The sequence below is a fragment of the Podarcis liolepis genome, assembly GCF_965112155.1.
Source record: "Podarcis liolepis genome assembly, chromosome: 9".
Classification (NCBI taxonomy): Eukaryota; Metazoa; Chordata; class Lepidosauria; order Squamata; family Lacertidae; genus Podarcis; species Podarcis liolepis.
The window spans coordinates 22,301,079-22,324,550 of record NC_139564.1 but is presented as its reverse complement, the minus strand read 5'-3'; the positions used below and the strand labels follow the sequence as shown (position 1 = coordinate 22,324,550).

At 43.6% G+C, this 23,472-nt stretch overlaps 1 protein-coding gene across 12 annotated transcripts in view; it reads left to right on the top strand.

The window, feature by feature from the left end:
• CENPE (centromere protein E) overlaps positions 1-23,472 on the top strand; it is a 37,823-nt gene that overhangs the window by 13,772 nt on the left and 579 nt on the right. The window contains exons 15-36 of one of the 12 annotated variants that reach the window (XM_083459192.1): positions 49-146; positions 834-890; positions 977-1,132; positions 2,712-2,786; positions 2,996-3,130; positions 3,269-3,400; positions 4,124-4,301; positions 5,597-5,748; positions 6,536-6,844; positions 8,315-8,626; positions 9,099-9,257; positions 10,016-10,234; positions 11,398-11,955; positions 12,537-12,824; positions 13,571-13,873; positions 14,319-14,477; positions 14,857-15,039; positions 16,288-16,488; positions 18,001-18,113; positions 18,778-18,875; positions 19,987-20,149; positions 21,871-22,220. In XM_083459192.1, the coding sequence (XP_083315318.1) occupies positions 49-146; positions 834-890; positions 977-1,132; positions 2,712-2,786; positions 2,996-3,130; positions 3,269-3,400; positions 4,124-4,301; positions 5,597-5,748; positions 6,536-6,844; positions 8,315-8,626; positions 9,099-9,257; positions 10,016-10,234; positions 11,398-11,955; positions 12,537-12,824; positions 13,571-13,873; positions 14,319-14,477; positions 14,857-15,039; positions 16,288-16,488; positions 18,001-18,113; positions 18,778-18,875; positions 19,987-20,149; positions 21,871-22,220 (4,398 nt within the window). Of the gene's footprint in view, positions 1-48; positions 147-833; positions 891-976; positions 1,133-2,711; positions 2,787-2,995; positions 3,131-3,265; positions 3,401-4,123; positions 4,302-5,596; positions 5,749-6,535; positions 6,845-8,314; positions 8,627-9,098; positions 9,258-10,015; positions 10,235-11,397; positions 11,956-12,521; positions 12,825-13,570; positions 13,874-14,318; positions 14,478-14,820; positions 15,040-16,287; positions 16,489-18,000; positions 18,114-18,777; positions 18,876-19,986; positions 20,150-21,870; positions 22,221-23,472 lie in introns of all 12 variants that reach the window. The other 11 variants (XM_083459189.1, XM_083459191.1, XM_083459187.1 and 8 more) reach the window with 11 other exon arrangements.

Below are 23,472 nucleotides of genomic sequence, written 5' to 3'. Positions count from 1 at the left end.
ATCTTAAGTATACACACTTTTATTTTGGCAAAATGGGTTGTCTTTCAGCTCTATCTTCAGAGTTCTCGGAACATGATGATCAGTGGATGACAGCCAGTGTTACAATTCCTGAAGAGGAATGGATTCCAGGATCTGAGGTTGGTTTGGTAAGTGGTATTTTTATGTGTGTGGAAACTAGCCTGCTGCACCAGAGGTGAAATTTACATTTATTGTACCACCCAATTTTTCTCTGACCCCTCCCACCTCATGGATATGGCCCCCAGAAGGTTGCTGAGAAATGAATGTCGCCCTTGGAATGAAAAAGGTTCCCACTCCTATTCCAAGAACAAAGATGGGAGCGGAGAGTATCCCCTTTGCAGGCTTCCTCTCCTATTCTTTTTTGCAACAACAATTTCTTAGTTACTCCCTATTAACTATATTGGATCAACATGACTTGTTTTACATTTGGTTCAGTGGGGTGGAACTGAGTCAGCAGAATTTAGGGGAGAGAAATTCTGTGGTTTGGAAAGCTCACCTCCTTTTCAGGGTTTTTTGCAAGCCCCCAAAACTTGCCAGCCTTGCCAGCGTGTGGCTGGAACTTAGTATACAAATGTTGTCTAGCTCTCAGTAGGGCTTTGGCAACAACACTTTTGAGCTACCAATATATTGCTGAAGGAACAAGCAAGTGCTTTCAGTATTAAGGTTTTTGCATATTTGTAAGTCACTTTGAGATTCTTAGGGTATGAAAAGCGACCATTAAAAAATGAGTTTAAATAAAATATTGGTAAGGAGATGAAATTTAACTAGGTAACAGAGGAGGCATCTTGTAACTTTCAAAAATATTTTTCTTCTAGATTCATAAAGATTTTGCAGATTCTGTCATGCTTTGTGAAACCCTAGTAGATGAGAGGGTAAGTCAGCCTCAGCGTTCTCTAGGAATTTAATTTGAAAGTGTAGGTAAAACCTTTTAATCTCACTCTGCCTCTCTCCTGGGTAGGACAATGCTGTCACTGAACAACAAGCCTTAAAAGTAGAACTAAAAAACCTGCAAATGGAGAAAGAGCAGATTGCATGTGAGCTCAAAGAGCTGAAGGAGAAAATGTCCATTTATGAGTTTGTGGCTCTCGAAAGAGAGACAGCAAAGGAACAAGAGGTAAGACAAAGTGGGTGTGTAAATAATCCTATTTCTAGACCATCTTTTCTTTTTACAACTTTCTGAGTGGCTGACAAAATCATTTAAACAAGATCAAAATTAGCTGGATCCTGACTCTGTTGCATGCAGATCTCATTTAAATTAATATGAACATTGTTTTATGACTTAAGTGAACTCCGGTTGAAAGCAATGGGATTATGGCAACTAACTTAGTCTGAATTGAACTCAGTTAAATATTGAAGCAGCAGAAGCAATAAACTCAGTAGTTCTTATATACATCAGCAGAATTAAAGCAAGAGACATGCTTGAATGCCTGGAGAAATAAAAAGGGTGCCACTGCAGAGAATATCCCCTGATCGCTGCCCTTCTCAAATCAAATCAACCCAGTCGTTTTAATTTTATGCCCTCGTTAGAAAGGGGGTGGCAGAAAACATCCTTTGGTGCTAGTAAAATGGCAGGTTCCGGTGATATTGGATCTCAGAGCCACATAAGATTTTAAAAGTAAGTGCTGGCACTGTAAACTGGGTTCAAACTGGCAGTCAGTACCTTTCCTTCATGAGATGTGTTCCCTTCACCTGTATTTAAGAAGTGTCTAATTTTTTTCAGTCTTCCGAAGCAGCCCCAGGGACGACATGCTGCAGTAGTCTAGTCAGGAAATGGTGATGGCATGGATTACTGTGGCCATTAGGGGGACAGGGATGCACAGCTGATGGACCCATCTTAGGTGCTGAAAAGTGCTGCATCTCACACCCCCAGCAACAAAACTGGGTCTAACACAATTGTCTTGACCCTGCTCTGTTTCTTCCACTGTTTCCAGTATGGCCTATGGACATAAAGGACATGGTCTTCCCTATGATAGTGCCAAAAGCATTTCACTTGACCCCATCTCCTTTCAACGTGCAGCCAAGGCTTCTCTCATTTCATGTTTCATTTTATTTTGTTAAAATATCTATACTTCATCCTTTTCGGTCTGAAACCCTTAGAGATAATTTAGCAACATGAGATTAAAACAAATGCTAATCCCGTAACTGCAAAAAAAGAAGAAGCAAAGCTGCACTTGTTTTTGTGCTTATATTGTGGTATGTAGGCTGTGCTATGAGAGGAGTGAAGTAACCACCATCTTGCATTAACAGTAATGCATGGTTTGCTGTGACATGTGAAAACAGCCACTCTTTTTAGTTGCAGCATGGAAGAAAGGCGAGGACTGGATATGAATTTATTTAAATCAATTAGCCCCCAACTAATGCATGCTAGAAAAAGAGTGGACCTGTTCTTCTGAAAAACACTTGTCAGCGTATATTAGCAGTGTGTTCTGCCCTTTTTGTTTTGGATGTTTGAAAAGCCCTCTGTTAGTAATGCGCTGTTAAGACTTTATTTCCCAGGGCTTCTCACCACTGTAAGCAATGGATGCTCACAGAATTTTCTGCTATGTGTTCTATAGTGACAACTTGGCTCTGCTGTGGTTTGGAGGGGAGCTGAATGCAGGGCCTGCTTGTTTTTGTGGTGGGTGACTGCAGGTAAACCTGACTGAAAGGTGCTTCCTAACTGCCTATGCCATTTTGCTTCGATTGCTCCACAGATGCAACTAATGCATGAAATTTCCAGCTTAAAGGCTATTATTACAAATGCTGAAGTTTGCAATCAAGATCTGCAGGTGAGCTGCTGGTGGTGGTAGGCCTTGCATGTATAATGAAACGGAACACTATTGTTTAGTCTTAGCCAAATGCCTTGAATTCTCTGGTCGGTTTGTCAATTTTAATGTCATGCTGCGCAACACCTAAGCCCCCCATCAAGCTGGGAAATGGAAAGGTGTGCCTAAACACGTTGCACTTCTGGTGTTTTTCCTCTTTCTTGCTTTATCAGGAGGAAGTAATGTCAAAAGCCTTGCAAATCGAGGAGCAAAACAATAAAATCAAAGCACTGGAAAGCCATGTCAGTGAGCTAAGAAATCTTATGAGAGAAGCAAAAACAGAAAGTGGGGAAAGCGATGTGTCATCAGTACGTCTGAATCTTTCTTCTTTATTTAATCAGGGTGGTTGTTTCTTTAATTTGTCCTTGATTCCTGGGGATTCATGCTGGGTGGGTGGCATATACATACACTTACACACTACCTTCATGTTCTCATACTTTCAGCAGATTTTGAATAACTCGGGGGACGAAATGCAAAAAATGAAGCAGTCTCTCAGTGATGTTGAGGCGGTAGCACTGGATTCCAAGAGAGAATCTTCATTCCTCAGAAGTGAAAACATAGCACTAAAAGAAAAAATGGTGTGTGTATATGTGGACTTGGGATGGCGTAGGTTTTTACTTGCCTTTTATGTAATGTCTGAGTGAAGTAAGTAATTTCGTTGTCCCCGAGAGGGGGCAATGACAATAAAGATATTATTATTATTATTATTATGAACAGATACAATTCTTTTTTGTGGCCTTTTGTCAGTACCTGATATAAGCATGGGGGGAGACAAAAAAGAAACCCATCTTTTCCTAGTGGCTTATGTCTGGGGAATTTCTTCCCCTCTGAGGTGTGCCTCTATATTTGCTTAGAAACCAGGTCAAAACTCACCTTTGGAGTCAGGTTTTAAAAGGCTGGTGGGTGAAGTAATTTCTGAGTTGTGTTGCTGCTAATTACATCCTTTGTGCAATTTATGTTAATTTTTTATCTTTTCTTGTGTGTATGCCTTTTTTTTGCCTTAAATCAGATGTAAACTGCCCTGTGGCCCATTTTTGATGAAGGGCAGTATGGCAATAGCTTAGGAAATACATTAACATAATAAGCTTCCAGTAGGGCCTTACCTGTGAGTTCTGCTAGTTTCCTAGTAGAATCCCAGTGATGCTTCCTTGGGGTGATGTGGGCTGGGATAACAGTGCTAATATAATCTGGAAGAGGGAGAGGATAGTGCTACTCAAATACGTGGCACTGTGTACAAATCTGCCACTGTCCTGGCATGTAAATGGACACGGGTAATGGCATTTTAACTTGCTCCCATGTAGGACCAGCTCTCAGAGACGTACAAGCAAATGGAAAAAGACATTGAGAGTTACAGAAGACAGTTAGATTCTGGGAAAGTCGCCTACAAGAAAATGCAGTCTGACTTGCAGAAAGAATTGCAGTACTACCTGCAGGAAAATTCAAAGCTGGCATCGCTTTTGGAGGGAAGAGTTCCAAATGGTACCTTTTTTATGGAATTGATATAGAACAAGAAGGTTCTTCGCACAATCGGGCTTTTTCCTGAACTTCGGATAGCTGAGGAATTATTATTTTTTATGAATTAAAACTGGTGCCACACATGTTCAGGCCCTTAAAGTTAGTTTAAATATTTATAAGGCACCCTTTTAATAAAAAACAAGGCAATGCGCAACACAGAAACATAATGCTACAATAATGTAAATGAAAAAAATATCTAGGCGCGTTTGGCACAGAGTTTGCATCCCAAAGGTTTGTCTGAACAGCACAGTTCTGAAAAGACATATAAGAGAAAGCAGGGGTTGACTCATGCCTAACCTCTGCTGGCAAAAAGTTCCACATAGCAGGTCCTACCACATTAAAGTCTGGGTCCCTGTTCAAGGCAGGCTGAATGCAAGGGGCAAGGTCAACAAGCAATTTTTTAATTATTTGCTGCATCTCAACTGGGATTAGTTGGTTCGTTTAGCCAATCCTGATGTAAAGCAACTGACCATTCATTCCTGATACAGTGCAGCAGGATTAAAACAAAAAACCCTGGAGAGGTTTATGGCTCTGTCCTTCTCTGCCCTTGCATCCTTCCAGCCAGTCATGGACTTGGTTGGCAGACACCTTAGTGACCGGGGACTTTAGGCTCATGGCTTTTAGTCAGTTTATGTCCTGATGGCATGCTTTCCTGATGTGCAATTCAGGCATTAGACAGTGGCTGCGTGGAATTAAAATAAAAGTAGTTGCTGCCCTTTAACATCAGGACTATGGGGCGGGCTGGAGAATTAGAGAGGGGGGTTAGCTTTTGAAAATGAGATGCATAACGAGGGCTGTGGGGGGTAGTGCTGTTTTTCTGGGGGGGGGTGCATACCCCCAAACATTTGGTGAATCTTTGTACTTTTGTCCATTACTGTATTTATTTTCCCCGATTTGAACTATAAAATGGTGATTTTCTTGAGTCAAAATGAGAGTACCTCTAAACATTGTTTAGGGGGAAAAACACTGGGGAGGTGGATAAGTGGACTGGTGGGTTTAGGCTGAGCCCCACAAGAAGATGGAAATTGAGCTTCAGGGGTGCATAGGCAAGTAGTCTTTCAAGGAAGTTTGCATGTCAGAAACCAGGGTATAAACTGGTGGAAAGGGTGCATGCTTTAGCGGGATATTTTCACAGAAGCTGAGAACTACAGAGCAAGAACTATATATCTCTATAAATCTAGAGTTTGCTTGCAACACAGTGGTAGTGAATCTTTGTCAGTTTTATCCATTGAAATCTTTCCACTTCCCCCCACCCCCAGACTTACTCTCATGTATGGAACTGGAAAGGAAGATTGAGGGTTTAAAAAATGAACTGAATAAAGCTCTGGAAGAGAACTCAACTTTAAGGAAAGAAGCAGCTGCATCATTAGAAGTCCGTTCGGGACCTGACACTGAAATCTTCCAGAAGGAGGTAAAGACTAATTAAATGTGGGCTTCCATGAAGCTGTATCTTAGGTCAGGGCTTTCTTAGAACACATTTAACTTTATGGGGGGGAGGGATTTCTACCCAGAATATAGTTAATCATCCTTGCTGGAAGACTGGGGTGCTTCTACTACAGTAACTTCTGTAAATAATTCTAATCAGTAATAAGTTCTGGCATCGCAAGCAGTTGCAGAACTTGCGTTCCTCTTAATTTTTTGAAAGCTTATTCTATTAGTTGTCCCCCATGCTTCAGAAACTCAACTAGCTTTAGCTAGGGGTCAGGCAATTAGTGATGTCAGTCCCATGCCATGGAATGTTCCCTCAACAACCCTGCTACCAACCTTCAGATGCCTTATTTTTTGTAATCAATAGGCCTATTCAGTGGTTTAAACTTTCTAAGATGGGCCAGTCGGTTTTATAATTATTCTGTGTTGCTTTTATGGTGTATTTTTGTAAAGTTGATTATACACAGCCCTGATATTTTATAACGGGAGGTCTCTAAATATTTTTATAAATAAAGAAATATTGCTGTGGATATTTGGGTTCAGTTCCCTACTAGGCTATGTAATTGGATCAGTCATCAACTGTCAACCTAAAGCTTTTTTCTCTAGTCTCTTGTAGAAGGTAGTTTTCTTCCAGTTCAGGGGAGCAAAGTACATCTAAAAACCAAACTTAGCCTTCATTCAGCTAGAACGCATATTATAAAGCACGGCTGAGATGATAATAGCTGCCTACTACATGCTCATACTCTGTGTATATAAATATGTGTATGTAGGTGCTTGAAAAATCTGAAATGATTGCTTCTCTGGCCTCGGAAAAAGAGATGCTGCTTGCTCAAGTGTCTGAGAAGGAGAGACTGCTGTGCGAAGCAACTATTGCGCTAAAATCCAAAGAAGATTTTGTAAATTCTGAAGCAATGCGCCAAAATGACCTAGCTTTTCAAGAGCTGAAATGTCACTGTGATGAACTGGAGCAGAAATTCTTGACTGCATCAGAAGAAAACAAGCAGATGAAATGCCAACTAGATCTTCTATCTGAAGAAAACCTCAAACTACAGGCAACCGTTCATGAAGTGACTCAAGAGGTGAGTCCTTCCTGGTTCTCCAACTTTTCATACAGCAGCTGATGGCTTTTCTTGATGCAAACATTTCTGCACTTCAGTCTTTGTTTAGCTCTATCTGAAAAGTTGAGTGGGCCCTTGGTACTGTCTCTTTGCTTCTGTTTTTCCTTACATTGCAGCAAGGCCTGGCACATAAATGTGCTGTTACACAAAGTGTTCAACCCTGCTACACTAATGAGGTTGCTTTGGATCCGAACCACTTTCTGAAATACTTCTAAAACTTTTTTTTAGGAAACCTGAACCAATCCCACAATTCTGGAATTGGCTGTCTTCTTGTGCATGCTCACTTTCTCTACACACTTAAAAAATGACCATTTTACTTACTAAGCTAGAAGGATCCCAACTTACCACTTTTGGAATGAATGGGAAAGTGAAGCTACCAAACCCATGGAACTGGGTTCCATGTAATCCCCATCAGCTTCTCAAAACAAGGCAGGAATATGACTTGGAATTGCTATTTTTGGTAGCTACTACAGCAGATATATTTTCTGTTTTGTAAACAAAACATGTTTTTACTATGTTTTATATATACTGTAAGCTGCCCAGAGTGGTTGGGGAAACCCATCCAGGTTGGCAGGGTATAAATATCAAAATTATTGTTATTATAATTATATTCCTGTGTGCACGCACAAAATAGCAACCACTAATTCCAGGAATAAATTCTATTCTAAGGTATTCTGCTCCTTAGCAGAATTTTGACATGCTCTCATTTCTTTTTTCTTCCCCCCCCCCCTCTTTTTTTGCAATTTGGCAGGAAGTAAGCCCTTTTAGGCTACTGGAGCACACTAGATCCCTTGTGTTACTTACTATGAGCCTAGTTTGAATCTGACTAGGTTTGCATGTAAGACGAAGCGAAACCATGGCTTAGCAAAAGCAATATGCCATATGAGTTGTTGGGAGTAAAGATTAGGACAGCAGCACTCTTTCCCCCAGTCCTGCTGCTCTCATGCTACCCAGGACTAAACTGGCGTTGAATCCAAACCTGGGTTTATGGTTTGTCTTGCTCTGCATAATCTATGAGCTTATAGCCAATGCATATTCTTGGTTTATTGCTTGTGGTTTGTCTGGGGTAAGTAAACCGCAAACCCTGGTTCATGTGCAACACTAGGCCAAACCATGGTTTAGCCCTGGGTTCAGCTGCAGCAATACTGGGGAGGAGAGCTGTGACCATGATCTTCACTCCAGAAACCCACAAGTTTGCTCATTCTTGGTAAGCATAAATTGGCTTAGTGTTAGATGTGAATTGGGACTGTGTAACTTTGCTAAAATCAGTATTGTCCACAGGTAACAAAAAGCTTTGTGGGAGAAAATGAGCACTATAAAGACCCTTTTAATGACAAGATTCAAAATTTAGTGTTTTTAAGTTGGACTTGAGCTTCATTCTTACTTATTAATGTCAAAGTACTTTCTGTCTTTCCATAAATAATAATGAAGCTTTCTGGCAAGATCAAAGAGATGCAAGAAAAGGACTTGGAGCAAGAGAAGCTTCTTGGTATGAGAGAACAACTTGATGAAGCACATCAAAAATTGAGTGAAATGGAGCAACTCAAAGACCAGTTGAAGACCTGGGCATCTAAAATGGAGGCTGAGGAAATGGAGAAGCTGGGCCTAGCTCAAAGGCTCCAAGAGAGTGAAGAAGAGTTGCAGGCGCTGACTCGGGAAAGAGATGACCTGAAGCAGAAGGAGGAGGCTCTCAGGCATGAGAGAGATCAGATCAAAGAAGATATCCAAGAGACTGTGTCAATGGTAAGCAAAACCTCCCACTTGGATTACCGCAATGATGCTGCATTTGAAAATCGTCCAGACCCTTCAGGACTTCATTATATGACCATATCACACCAGTGCTTCTCCATATCAAAGTTCTGGTTTTAGCCTTTAAAAGCTGTAATTAATTTGAGGTGGGATGGAACATACTTATAAATGAGCACACGTGAAACTTGCACGGAACCAAAGTTTTCAATGTTTGATATTGTATTCTGCTTTTATATGTGTTGGAAGCCTTCCAGAGTGGCTGGAGCAACCCAGTCAGATGAGCAGAGTATACATAAAATTATTATTATTATTTATTATTATTTATGTGGCTAATTCATCTGTCCCTACATCAAACTAGAGAGCTTTGAAAAGGGTAGCAGAACAATTCATAGCACTACTGCAAGGAAGTGTATGTCATGGGAATTCTAATGCATGTATCTCTTTTGTTTTGCTTTTAATGTAAAAGAACATTGAATCACAAGAAGAACTGAGAAGTGCGCAAAATTCTCTGAAGCATTGTGAGAAGCAAATTAAAGAACTGGAAGAAGCCATTGTGGAGAGAGAATCACAGATTTCAAGTGTTAAAGAATCTCTAGGGGTCACTATTGAAGAACAGAAGCAACAGGTAACATCTGTCTCAGTTGCAAAGTTTATTGGTCTAGGTTGGAGCATAATTAGGAGCATAAGAAATGCCCTGTATAATCTTGATCCTTACTCCACGTAGCTCATTATTGTCTTTGCTGACTGGAAGTGGCTCTCCAGGTTTTGGGACAGAGGACATTCTCAGCCCTCTCTACAAATGCTGGGGATTAAATCTGGGACCTTCTGAGTGCAAGACAAGTGTTCTGTCGCTGAGCTGTGGCCCTTTTTGCTTTGAGTGTGAATGTTTGGGGTTCAGTTCCGAGACAAGCCCCATTTAAGGCAACACCACTTGTTTTCTGTGGTGACTAAAGCTGAAAGTACTTTAGCTGGTCTGTAACATGTTAAGACACCAGAGGCTGTTAAATACTGCTAGAAAGTTTGGGATGTTGTAGAATAATTGTTGAAATGGTGCTATATTGGATGGAGGCACGAAAGTGCAGACTTCCATGTATATATTAACTCCAGCATCAGTGGCACCCATTTTCTGCATGCTGGTTGCTGGAGAATAATGCCCTCATACCCTACTCTGCAGAGGCATCTGGTTGGCGGCTACGGGAAAAGAGGATTCTGGACTCAAGAAGCCTCTTGGTCTGATTCAGCAGGGCTGTTCTAGCACTGCCCTCTTCTTCTTGCCAAACATCTCTGAATGTTCTGCACTGGATTGTTGATCACTGTTTGTTCACCTGCCTTGCATGAAACATTTTCTAGGGTAGAAAAAAAATGTTGTGTTTCATCTTGCAGATACTAAAGTTAACAGAGCACTTGGACTGCTTCAACACAGAGAAAAATATGTTAACTGGAGGAGATGGGGATGCAGAGGAAATCAAGCTGGAGGAAAATAACCAGCTTCAGTCAATGAAGGAAAAAATCTTGTCCCTTGAGCAAGAGAAGACTTTGCTAAAGCAACAACTGGAGAGTCTGCAAGAGCAAAAGAACTGGTACCTGGAAAGCAGTCAGCTGGTAATTGTTGTGTATTGCTTGTTGTGGGCATCAGTCTGTCCTGAGAGGCAATGGAGTACGCCTCCAGGGGTGAAGTCAAATGACAGAAGTGACCTCCCTGGGAGCCAGCCTGGGCAGTGTGTATGGAGCTCCTGGGCTGTCCAGAAGACAAGGACCCCTCCCCCCACTCTTGGCCTCACTGATGTGGTCCAAAGAGAAGCAGAGCAATACATTTAGCACCAACATGCTAGCAAGAGTTGCCAGAAGGAGGCGTGCAAGGCACCATCCAGCCATCTTAGGGACTCCACTCCAGATTTTTGTACAGTGGTGCCCCACAAGACGAAAAACCCGCTAGACGAAAGGGTTTTCCGTTTTTCGATGCGCTTCGCAAGACGAATTTCCCTATGGGCTTGCTTCGCAAGATGAAAACGTCTTGCAAGTCTTGCGATTTTTTTCGCTCCCCCCCCTTTTTCTAAGCCGCTAATAGCCTTTTAGCCGCTAAGCCTTTAATAGCCGCTAAACCGCTAATAGGGTTGCTTCACAAGACAAAAAACCGCTAGACGAAGAGACTCGCAGAACGGATTATTTTCGTCTTGCGAGGCACCACTGTAGTGTTTACTCCTTATCCTTTTCTTCTCCCAAAGATAATCCACAAGGCAGTTGTGTATTACAGGGTTACACCTGTATTTGTGTATTACAGGTGGGCATTTTAGTGTCGTGTCAAGCCATAACCCAAGGTTTACTGTGCACAAACAAACTGGAGATTGGAAACAAACCATGATTGGTACACCAAAAACAAACCTTGGTTTACCATCATGGTTTGTTTCCCCTTACACCAGCACTAGCAGAGAGGAGCAAAGAAGATATAATTTGCTCATCTACAGTAAGTCATGACTTACAGTGATGTGCACACATGGTCAGACACAAGTTGAAGTCTGTCTTTGAGAGAAACAGATAAGTTAGTCTTGGATATTTAAATTGGAATTTTTAAAAGTTCCAGCCCATAATTTTAGATAAACTTTAAATAGCTGAAATGGCTTTTTGCAAGCAAGTTTACAAGAATTCAAACAACTGACCACATGGTGTGTTAAAGGTTCTTATAACATTTTGGGGATAAAGTTAGAATATTGACACTTGCAGAGCTAGGGCACATCTGACATCTTGCCCATTTTCCTTTTCTTAAGCCACCTAGCAAGATCCAAGAGCTGCAAACAGGAGACACTGAAGAGGATAGACTTCGTATGAAAGAAGAACTCTGCCAAGCTCTAGAGAAGTTGAGTGAAATGGAACAACTGAGGGAGCAATTAGAAGCTAGTGAGTCTAGAATTGAAGCGGAGGTAATGGACAAGCTGACAGTAACTCAGAAACTTCATGAGCAGGAGGAAGCGATGAAGGCCGTAATGCAAGAACGAGAGAATTTGAAGGACATTGTGGGTTCTCTCCAAATAGAGAAGGATCTCATCAAGGAAAAGATTGAAGCAGATGTAGCTCAGAAGCTTCATAATCATGAAGGAGCAATGGAAGTCTTAATCCAGGAACGAGATGATTTGAGGAGGAAGCTGGATGTTCTCCAAAAACAGGGGAAGCTTGCCAAAGAAGAGGCTGAAACAGAGGTGCTTCATGAGCATGAAGAAGCAATGAGAGCCTTGACCCAGGAGCGAGATTACCTGAAGGACAAATTGGATGCTCTCCAAGTGGAGAGGGATCTCATCAAGGAAGAGATGCAAGCAGCGAAATCAATGGTAAAATATTATTAGTTTTTATTAAGTTCATTTTTCTTTTTCACTATTTACAGTTTATTGATTTTTGTAAAATTGCAAAATTGTATCTGCCAACCAACCTTTCCTTCCCAATGTTTTGGTCCATTTTATAGCTTGCACTTTCATAATTGTGCTGGTCTTTTAATGGAAGCCGAAAGTAAGCCAGAAACCTTTACCAGTTGGATATCTTACCTTCGCAAGAGTTCTAGGAATCGAGAGCAGATTTTCACAGACCAATTAATGTGCACAGACTAGGGAAATGTTGTGCATGCCCGTGTGAGGCCAGGAGCCTGTTCAGATGCATGTTTGTCTCCAGAATATTACCAGGGTGAAATGGGGAATGGGCCTATAGGTTGTGCACACACCCTTCCAACTCACTGTAGGGGAAAAGTAATTCTTATATCACACCATGATGAGAGTAAAAAAGCTTGAGGCTAGGAGTGGACAGGCCTTGAAGCCTTAAGGGATGCATGGTTAGTCAGAAATGAGACTGATCTTGAAAAGTGACAGGGTTCTGAAACTAACGGTTAATTTTGAACCCATGAAAGCTTTCTCTTAAGCAGCAAGACAACGAGAGAGCGCTAGAGGAGCTACTCGGACTGAAAGAAGAGCTCTGCGAAGCCCAGCAGAAACAGAGTGTCATGAAGCAGCTGGATGCAGATCTTAAGGCCAGAGAATCTGAACTTGAGGCTGAAAAGATGGAGAAGTTGGAAATGGCGCAAAGGCTTCGCAGCAGCGAAGAAGAGAAAAAATCCCTAACCCAGGCGATGGATGCCCTGAAGCAGAAGTGGGAAGCTCTCCAAACTGAGAGTGAGTCACTCCAGAGACTTCTGGAAGCAACTACTTCAATGGTAAGTAGCTGTGGGCCACAAAATGGCGGAAGGAGCAGTTTGCTTCCTTTAGGTAGCCAGACTATTCTGCCCCTACCACCTTAGAAAGCAAGTTTGATTCTGGCAAAGTAACAGCTGGTGGAGTGGAAATGAAGCTGGTGGTCTAAAGCTGAACAGGACGTGGGTGGCGCTGTGGGTTAAACCACAGAGCCTAGGGCTTGCCAATCAGAAGGTTGGCGGTTCAAATCCCTGTGACGGGGTGAGCTCCTGTTGCTCGGTCCCAGCTCCTGCCAACCTAGCAGTTCGAAAGCATGCCAGTGCAAGTAGATAAATAGGTACCGCTCCAGCGGGAAGGTAAACGGCGTTTCCATGCGCTGCTCTGGTTCGCCAGAAGTGGCTTAGTCATGCTGGCCACATGACCCGGAAGCTGTACACCAGCTCCCTCGGCCAATAAAGCGAGATGAGCACCGCAACCCCAGAGTCGGACACGACTGGACCTAATGGTCAGGGTCAGGGGTCTAAAGCTGGCCTTAAATATGGGAAGAGGAGGATTTGTAAGCCATTGAAGGAAGGCTTCTACTTCAAATCTAGTGGCAGGGGATGGCTTTTCTTGCTCCAACATATAGTATCCCTGGAAGCAGGCAACTTGGAGAAGGGTTTGGGCATTAGGGAAAGGGAGCTCCAGGCTCCACCATTCAAGGTAAACTCTTCATAAAACTGAGTAAGAAAGCAGAACTTGCTTGATGAGTGTTTCTCTTTATACAAAGGTCCAACAGCTAGAAGAAAAGAATCTTGACCTGAGGCAACTGCTTGAGTCGAGGGAAGAGCAGAGTCGGACGGCTGCTGAGCGTCTGAATGACATGGAGCAATTGAAGTCCAAGACAGAAGCCACGGAGAAGGAGAAAGCAGAATTGCTTCAGAAGCTTCACAGCGCTGTGCAGGACTTCAGAACTGTAAATCGGGAAAAAGAGGATTTGAAAACCGCAGTAGATGCTCTTCAAACTGAGAAGGATAACATGATCCGGACTATCCACCGCCTTGGCGAGAGTGTAGAGAAGATGGTTGCAAATGTAAGAGCCCATTTTTAACACCTTTAGACCAACGGCAGTGAATGAGATCCAGTCAGTGGACTGGATCCATGACATGCGCACACTGCATGTGATATATTTGATGGGGGGGGGGTGCCCAGCTGTCAATTGCCTGACATCAATCAGTTGACCCATTTTCTCCCCGCACAGTTTGAAATCAAACTGGATGGGCAAATTAGCAGTGCCTGCAAACCCTTTCAGCCTACCTGTGTCTACCTGCTGCACACCTGGCATGTGTATGATGTCAGGTAGAAGACAGGTGGGCACCGTGTGGCTGAAACTGTCTCATGGTCCAGATGGGAAGGCCTGCCAGACCTAATGAGGCCCCTGGTCTGGAAGTTCCCACCCCTTTTTTTAGAGATTGTAGAAAAACCATGGGCACAAACGACTATTGGTGGCTTAACAGTGGCTTTTCTGTCTTTAAAAGAATCTGAAGCTGCAAGAACAACTCGAGCTTAGCATTAGCCATAAGGAAGGAGCTAGCGGAATGGCAGAGGAACCGGAAGGAAGGATCTTAGATGAGAATTCTCAGGACTCAGGACTCCAGGAGATACTGGTCCAGACAACTGATCGACAGAAGAGAGAAGTAAGAAAATGCTTCCTATTTTTTTTAATAACACTTGAGTATTCAAAATGGGCCACCTTCATTCTCATTAATTCTTACTTAAAAATAAAAGCTCACAGTAGGAGGCTTTTCATTGTGAGAGAAGGGGCCATTTATAACTGACTTTGAACTTCAGTGCTTGGGAGCTTAAAAAAAGCAGAATAAGATGACATCTGTCAGACAAAAATATGGGGGATATTATTGTGGGATCTTTCCCGTATTGATGGCAGTTAAACTATTATTTCTTAAAGCATTTTAACCTGCTGTTCAGCCAAAAGCCTGGAGCAGATAATGAATGATCCATATGAATGATATTGCATTGCAGGCCTTACTTGAATCTCAATCTCTATATACTAAACAGGCTGAGTGCTGCCGAAAAGCTGAAGCTGCCCTGAAAGCATCTAAGGAGCAAATCCAAGAACTGCTCCTAGAGTTGAATACACTGAAAGAAAAGCAAACACATTGTGCGGCTGCTAATCTTGCCTTGGAAGAAGAAAACTACAAGCTGGGGGATAAATTAAAAGCAACAGAAGAACAACAGAAGGTGTGCTTTCATTTATCTTACTCTGGTTTTTCTGAGGACTGTGAGGACACATTGATGCAAATCTTTTGAGGATTTGCTTAGTGTGACTTTCACTGGGGTTGGCTCTTGTGTGAAAGAAGCTAATCCCGTTAAACGTAGTGATGGGTGCCAGGCCCAGATCTTGTAGAGGGGGGTGTGACTGCTGCAGCCCAGCATCACCTCCCTTGAAGTCTACCAAATGCAAAAACCACCTCGTCATTTTCTTTGCCCGACTTTGTTTTTCTTTGCTGCCGATTGAGAAAGTGGGCAAACTGGATGCTGTGTTCTCATGCATACTCTGGTGGGGAAAACAGAGGAAATATGTGACTCCTGTGTGAGGCTGGGGGTACAAATAGTGGGTGTGTCCCATCCCCGTCCTCCCCGCCCAATCACCTGCCTTGTTAGGTCATCCTTCCTTTTTAAAAGCTCAGCATTCTGAGAAATATTTTGAGTTGCCATGAACAAGGCTGGGTAGTTCAGTCGGTTAGAACGTAGTGCTGGCAGTGCCACGGTTTCAGGTTCGATCCCAGTAAGGGCATATTCCTACATTGTAGGGGGTTGGACTAGATGATTCTTGGGGTCCCACTCACTTCCAACTCTATGATTCTATGAGGTCTATGAAATACCTTTCAGATCAGGGGTTGGGAGCCTCTGGCCTGTGAACCAAATGTGGCCAACCAGGATTTCACATGTGGTGCACAAGGCAATTTTTGGGAACCTCAGCCCACCTGCCTTGCATCATACATTCAGGGGATACCACTTTTCACTCCTAATGCTGTTCTCTGAAAACTGGAGGTTTACAGAACAATGTGGGGCTGTTACAAAGCCTTTTCCCAAACAAAGACCCTCACTAAGTCTCTACTTGAAACAGGTTCAGGAGCAGCAGGGAGGTGTTTGAGGGAAAGGGCTTTCAAACAGCCTCATACTGCTGCTACTTCATTACAAGTTGAAGTGCTTAATGCAATACTGAAGAAACTACACCTAAGAAGCAGTGCAGGGGTGCATTCAAAGGGCCGTTTGAAAGTTCTTTGCTGTGCTTTAAGTCCCAAAGATCAGGACTTCAAAGCATAACATCACAGTGGCATTAGGTCAGGTCTTCCCCACCTCTGTTCTAAACTCTGGTTTAGTAACTTGAAGGAAGTGGTTGTCAACAGCATGGTGACACACCTGTTCAATGGCATTTTCAATTGTCATCAGTGATGCCTCCAATTGCTATTCCTCTCTAACTAGAGTCTGAAGCTGAAAATCCAGGAGCTGGAAAATGCCATGAGTGAAATGAGAAGAAATTTCCAGGAAAGGGAAAAGACTGCTCAGTTGGCAATGGAGCTGAAAGTGCGAGCAGCCAAGAATGATGTGGTCCGTCTTGGGGCTGTATTAAAGGAGAAGGAGAACAGCCTAAGAAGTGCACTTGCAGAGCAAGAAACTCTCAAGGTATGCACTGACTTCCTAAGAGAGCCATTTCCTGTTTTCATGCTTTCTATTACAGATGGAAGTGAAGCTTCTCCAAAGAACCTAATACTGCTTTACATTCGTTGCAACATTTTATGTTTTCTCCACTCACCTTTCTCCCTATCTGCTCCAGGCTCATGCATGCCTTTCTCCACCTCCATTTTATCCTCATGCTGTTAGGTTAACTGATAGTAAGTAGCCCAAGGTGACCCAGTGACCTTCATGGCTAAGTGGGGGTTTGAACCTTGATCTCCCTGGTCCAAAGCCAGCACTCAAGCCCAGGCATTGGGAACCTCTGCCCCGCAATCCAGATTAGACCCAGCAGAGGTCCCAGTTTGGCCCATGAGGCTGTCTTTCCCCAATGTATTGCCGCCTGCCCCACACCCAATGTCATATGTGATGCTGGATGTGGGGGCAGATAGACGCAACTGGAAAGGATCAGCCAGAAGTTCAAAGTGGGTTCCTGGTTATTTGAGAGTGCTGCTCAGCAAGCCCTACTGAGATGAGCTGCACACAGGAATCTCCCAATATCATCATCATCATCATCATCATCATCATCATCAATCTAACATTAAAAACTTCCCTGAACAGGGCTGCCTTCAGATGTCTTCTAAAAGTCAGATAGTTGCTTATTTCCTTAACATCTGATGTGACAGTGTTCCACAGGGTGGGCGCCACTACACAGAAGGCCCTCTGCCTGGTTCTCTGTAGCTTCACTTCTCACAGTGAGGGAACCACCAGAAGGCCCTCAGAGCTGGACCTCAGTGTCCGGACTGAAAGATGGGGGTAGATAGGCTCCTTCAGGTATACTGGGCCAAGGCTACACCAACACTTTGAATTGTGCTCGGAAACTTACTGGGAGCCAATGTAGGTGTTATATGGTCGGCGGCTGCTCCCAGTCGCCAGTCTAGCTGCCGCATTCTGGATTAGTTGTAGTTTCCAGGTCACCTTCAAAGGTAGCCTCATGTAGAGCGCATTGCAGTAGTCCAAGCGGGAGTTAACTAGAACATGTACCACTCTGGCTTTGTCCAATTGCAGCCATGGTTTTGAATTCATTTTTGCTTTGTGGACAGTGTTTTTCATAACAACCATCAGGTGATTCACAGGTAGTTGGCCTCGTGTATCCCAACAGAGCAGCTTCCCACCCCTGCTCTAACCACGAATCAACACTGGCTTTTCATAAATCCATGTGAAACACAAGAATGTATTGTACCTTGTATATGCTGGCAGATATGGTGCCTTTAGCCAAAGCACTAGAGCCCAAGTGTGAGGCTCTGTAAGCTTACTTAAATAAATAATTCTTAATCTTGGCTAGTAGGAGGAAGTTGCTGCTGCTACTGTACAACTCTGGTATCCTGTTCTCATCTGGCATTTAAACTGTTGATGATTTTTAACTATTGTCTGTAGCTTTTGAGAATAGCCTGCTTGCCAAGGGTGCATAGCAACTCTTCCCCCTCCTGCTTAGATGTCTTCTTGCCTCCCTCTTAATTTTAGGCTAAACTTGATGAAGGCGCTGAAACGAACAAGGACGAAATCGAGGACCTCAAAACTCAGCTTGCTAAAGCAGACATGGCAAGAATGAAGCAGTGCAAATATTTTGATCAAGAGTAAGTCCTGTTTTACTTAGCTGGCTTTTCTTTCGTGGCCTCTGAATAATAGTCTGGAGATCCAACTTCCCTGGAAATTGTTAGCCTTACAGGATTGGGGCTTGGACTTCTGGGGCTTAAGCTGGACTCCACTGGCTCCTTAACTCAGGGGAGCCTAGTTGACAACATTGCAGGTGGCCCTTTTGTCTGTTCTTTAAGGGGCAGATGGAACTGATGGGGGAGGAGGTGCCCCATCTAGCTGGTGAGAGCAGCAGTGAGTGGAGGTAGCAGTTACTGCTGTCTGATTCTTCTCTTCCTCAAAAGCCAATTGGAAATGATGGCCTCTGACAAAAGTAGGCTTTGGCCTCTGAAAACATATGTCAGAAAAGTTAGTATTTAAAGTTTGGCCCTTGGTTGACTCCAGTTTTATGTCAATAAATTTCCCACAGTGGGAAACGGGAAGAGAGACCTTTGCCTCCAATCCAGCTGGGCTTTTCATAGGTACTTAACAACACTTTTGCAGAGCAACCCTATGCATACCTATTTGGAAGGAAGCCCCAGAGTGTTAAATGGAGCATGCTCCCAGGTATAGTTATGGTTTTGGGGTGGGGGAGGGATTGCAGCCTTGATTTATTTTTCTTTTTTATAAACAAAATGAAGAATCACGTTATTGTTCTTTTCCCAGAATGGCTAATGCAAAAGCTCTTGCGGAGCACAGAGAAGAGCAATTGCGAAAACTCAAGGAAGAACTTCGCAGAGTACAACAAGAGCAGGATGTGACTGGTAAGCAGATATCAATCGAGCAAAGTCATATTCTGACTGTATCAACTGTGTTTTTAAGGTCTAGATCAGGGGATGGAACCTCTGGCTTGGGGATCAAATGTGGCCCTCTAGGCCTCTCCAACCGGCCCTCAGGACATTCTCCAGGCCATACCCATTACTAACTTGCTCTTTGAGTGTCTTTGAACTGTGATAAATGCCTTTGGTTTGCCTGGATGGAAAGATGTGTGTGTAGAAGCCTCTGTGTGACTATTATGTAGCCTCCTGTACAAACCTCCAAGTCACGCCTCTGATCTTGCCCATTTTTTCCACTGGCCCTTCTTGCCACTGGGGTGCAGCTTCCAAAAGGTTACCACCAAGGAAATGCGACCCCGTGCTGCAAAGGGCCAAATGGGCAATCATTAAAAAGGCCTCTTTTACTATTCTGAGTTATGGAGCACAATAAATAAGATACGTCTAACAAGAGAAGCAAGCATTTCATCTCTGTAAGGCTAGTATTCACAGACTCCTTTGTGTCTCCAAAGTACTTACAATTACTGTAAAACCAACTGATAAAGCTTCCCTTGAAATGTGACGCAATGCTTATGTTGATTTGATTGCAAAATCGGTATTTTTAAAATTGCATCTTACCTTAACAATTGTATTATCGAGGATTTTATAGAGTTCTTTAAGTTTGGAAGTTGAGAATTCTGTGCTAAAATGCCCAGCCTGAACCTATATACCTTGTAAATTTGTATCTTTGATTAATCTTCTAATCTCTATCTGCTGTCTTGGAAAAGGGTGTATTCAGTATTCAGGATATATGCATCCCCACCTTCTATGCACCTCTGCAGACCTGGGAAACTGGCACACATAGGCATAGCAGAGTTCTTAAATGGTACAGTTACCGTCCAACGCAGGCATAGGCCAACTCCAGCCCTCCAGATGTTTGGGACTGCAATTCCCATCATCCCTGACCACTGGTCCTGTTAGCTAGGGATGATGGGAATTGTAGTCCCAGACATCTGGAGGGCTTTGCCTATGACTGATCCAACCATTCATGTTGTTTGCTTCTGTCAGTCACTGTGATGTTTTCAGTTTTTAACAGGCTCCTTTCGTTAACCCTCTTTTTCAGTAATAGCATCGCACAAAGACAATTCTCAGGTACCACTAGCGATTACTTGTGGCGGTGGAAGTGGAATAGTACAAAGTACCCAGCTTCTTGTGCTGAAATCTGAGCATGCGAAACTGGAAAAGGAACATGCTCAACTGAAGAAAAAACTGGAGATTATGTTAAAGTAAGCCCTAAGGTTTATCTGGAATTGTTCTTCTCCCACTATCAGTTGCATGTCTGTTCTTCAAAACTGTGACGCTCTTAACAGTGGCATTTCTGTTGAGACAAATATACTTGTGCATAAGTTTGGTAGGCCATGAAGCACAGAATCCTAAGCTGCCAGCCTGCCTTGGACTGCAAAAGCAAGCGGCCTGATGAACCACAGTATGTGGCTGATGTGTTGCATACAGATGGTGTGGACTGGCTTCTCAGAATGCACCATGCCTTGGCATGGGGGTCCCCAACCTTTCTGGGCCACCAGGACACATGTGGATGTCTAAAGTTGTTGTGCACACCACAAAATACCCATTTTACAGAGCCCAGTATGAAAAACACCTCTGTGCTCCCACCCAAAAAAACCCAAACGAATAATCCACAGCCTTGGTGAGCACTTGTGTGTGTCTTAGGGGGCACTATGGTACCCACAAGTGACAAGTTGGGGGCCACAAGTGTAGCACATTCCATTTAGGTGTTTATACTGTTAACGGAGAAATCTGAGGGCTCCCTTGGGCAAAAAAACAAGGACACCAGCCAGGAATACCAGAGCAAAACAGTGAATTGTTACGTTTGGTATTGTGTAGCAGAGGCCCTTTGAATAGATAGGAAGAAACTGTGATGAAGTGTTTGGTGGGGACAAGTTACAAAAGTGATTATGCTGATTTTGGTAGTGCATGATGTGTATGATATCTGCTGGAGGGGCAAACCCCCGCCCCCCATACATTAATTCCTGCAACACTACCTAGGACACCACTTTTACCATGAATTTAGGACAGCTTTTTTTTTTCCTTTTACAAATCTGCACTCGGCCACAAAGCTCAGTCGTGACCTCTTGACCCAAGCTATGTCCCAGATCTGTTGTGAGTAGGGAATGGGGTGTGGGAGAAGAGTCATGCCTGCTGCCTTATGTTCCTTGGAGCTGAAAGGCAAGCTACACAGTACAAAACCAATCAATACCATTTGTCCATTCCAGTGTCAGTTCACGACACGTCAATTTGTGAGCAGGCCAAAGCCCAGTGACTTAGCTTGCATCGTTTTGAATGAAGGCATGCTAGAGGTTTTTTTAAATAGTGCTGCTGCCACTATTCAGAAGGGGAGGAGGTGGAAACAAGTTCCATGTTTCAGGGGGTGGGACATTAGAAGCAGAATCTGATCTCTCCAGCGAGGGGGCCTGGCAGCAGGCCTCCCACTGCTAGCTCGCCTCTTTTCTCCAAATAGGAACTAGTAGTTCAAATCTTAGGCAGCGATCACATGTCTAACAAGAGGACTGATCTCATCTAGGCCACCTCAGAGAGTCATGTGCAGAATTTCATGCGTGGCAATATTTAGAATGAGAAGACTTCCAGTGGCAGCAAGCTGAATATCTTCAGGTAGATCAGCCTGAGGGCCACCAACTTCTAAACACCCTTGCACATCCCTCTACATCCAAGCCTTTATCAGAGTGCAAGGACAGGCAGGCAAAAATACTCAAGAAGACTGTGAAGGAAGGCCAGCGTCCTGGGGAGATCCCCAAGGGCCAGGCAGAGAGGTCTACAGAGAGGGCTGCCTTTGACCCCCAGGTCAAAGTGAGGTTCCCCACTGTTGTGCTAGATGAAGCCAAGCCTTTCCCTCTGCTTGTAAGGGGTGGGTTTTGTAGGCTGAGAGCACAAAAATGACTCTTCTCTTCAACGTGTCTCCTTTGTGTTCCAGAAATGAGCTGCTCTGGAAGGAGGAAGTTAGGAAATGGAAGGAGCGGTCCTCAAGGAGGCAGCGGTCCACAAGCGAGGAGCAACAGCTAAAATCACCAAGGAAGACTGCTCCTCCTTCTGTGTCGGAGCAGCCATCTTCTCCCTGTAGGGAGTGGTCTTTGAGGAGGCAGCAGCCCACAAGCGAGGAGCAACAGCTAAAATCACCAAGGAAGACTGCTCCTATGTTGGAGCTGCCATCTTCTCCCTGTAGAGAGCGCTCCTTGCAACCAGCTCTGTCGTTGGACACGCCCATTCCTGTGTTGTTGAGCTGTCCGACCTTCTTTGATAACTCTCGCTTAGGAGATTTTAAAGGTAGGTAATGGCGTGATACAGGGGTGTGCAGAAGGCAGACTGAGATCTGCTGGGAGATTTGCCGCAGATTGGCAAGGATTTGTGAATTCCAGCAGCTGGACAACTGCAGTAATGAAATAACTGTGTCCCCACCCACTGAGGAGGGAAAAGACTGCCGAAATGAAGCAGGAACCACAGGAATAGTTCTGACACTCAGAACAAATCCCTTTGTTTAGCAGCTGCTTGGGGCACCATGTTCTTTCATGCATGTTACAATTAGTGGATGTTGGGGTTCTCAGAAAACACAGTGGTATTATTTTCTATCAATATAAGATCACGGGGTAGTTTAAAATAACCCCTCCCCCACCGTTTTTATTTAGAGATGTAAATAAGTTTATTATTTACAAAGGTAGAAGATCTCACAAGCCTGAAGTCTCTTCTCCCTTGCTGAAAGGGAAGAACCTCTAAGAAAAATGCAAATCCCATGAAAAGTGCCACACTATCAGCTATGTAAAGTGCTTCAAGGGTGCCCTATGACCCTGAGTGCGGGAATAATCAATAATAACTTCAGTTACTTCTCATACACACACTCAGAATAGGTGACTCTGGTAGGTCCAAAGTAGCCGGCAATAGCAAGTTACACCATCTCTCTCATTCCGGTTTTCAGTGTGCCTTTTGGCCCACAGTTCCCCAAATGCTGCTGAGATAAAAAGTATAGCCAAAATGCAACAGCAAGAAGCAGGAAAGGCACTGCAAGGGTCTGGGAGGAGCAGGTGTGCGTAGTTAAAACTGCTCTCGTTAAAGCAAGCTGTAAGATTCTCCCAGTACACTGATGCGCATGGTTGTGTTGCGCTTTGCCATTTGCCGGAGCAGTTTTGATTCTGTTTTAAAGGCTCTGGAATCTTGTGGCACAATAGCTAGCAGACTTTGTTCCCTCCTTCACTTGCTCACTCAGTCATGCTGCTCTTCACTGTAGTACAGCAATTTGTTGGCACTTGAGTTCAACTTGGAAACGTAATACTGAGCTGGGTACAAATCATATCTGCCTGTGACTCTTTAAACTGAGTCTGCAGCTGTATTAAATTAATATTTCAAGGTCTGAAATATAGTGGGGTTGTTTTGATTCGTATAAATCTCAAATCTCAACATCTTTTGAGAGAGGCGACTGTTGAGAAGCATTTAAGCATCGTTTTTAGCATAGTTGCAGTGCACTTTCTGCCCTCGTTTGCCAGCTTTGGCAGTGTAATTCTTTAAACACCACTCCAAGTCAAGT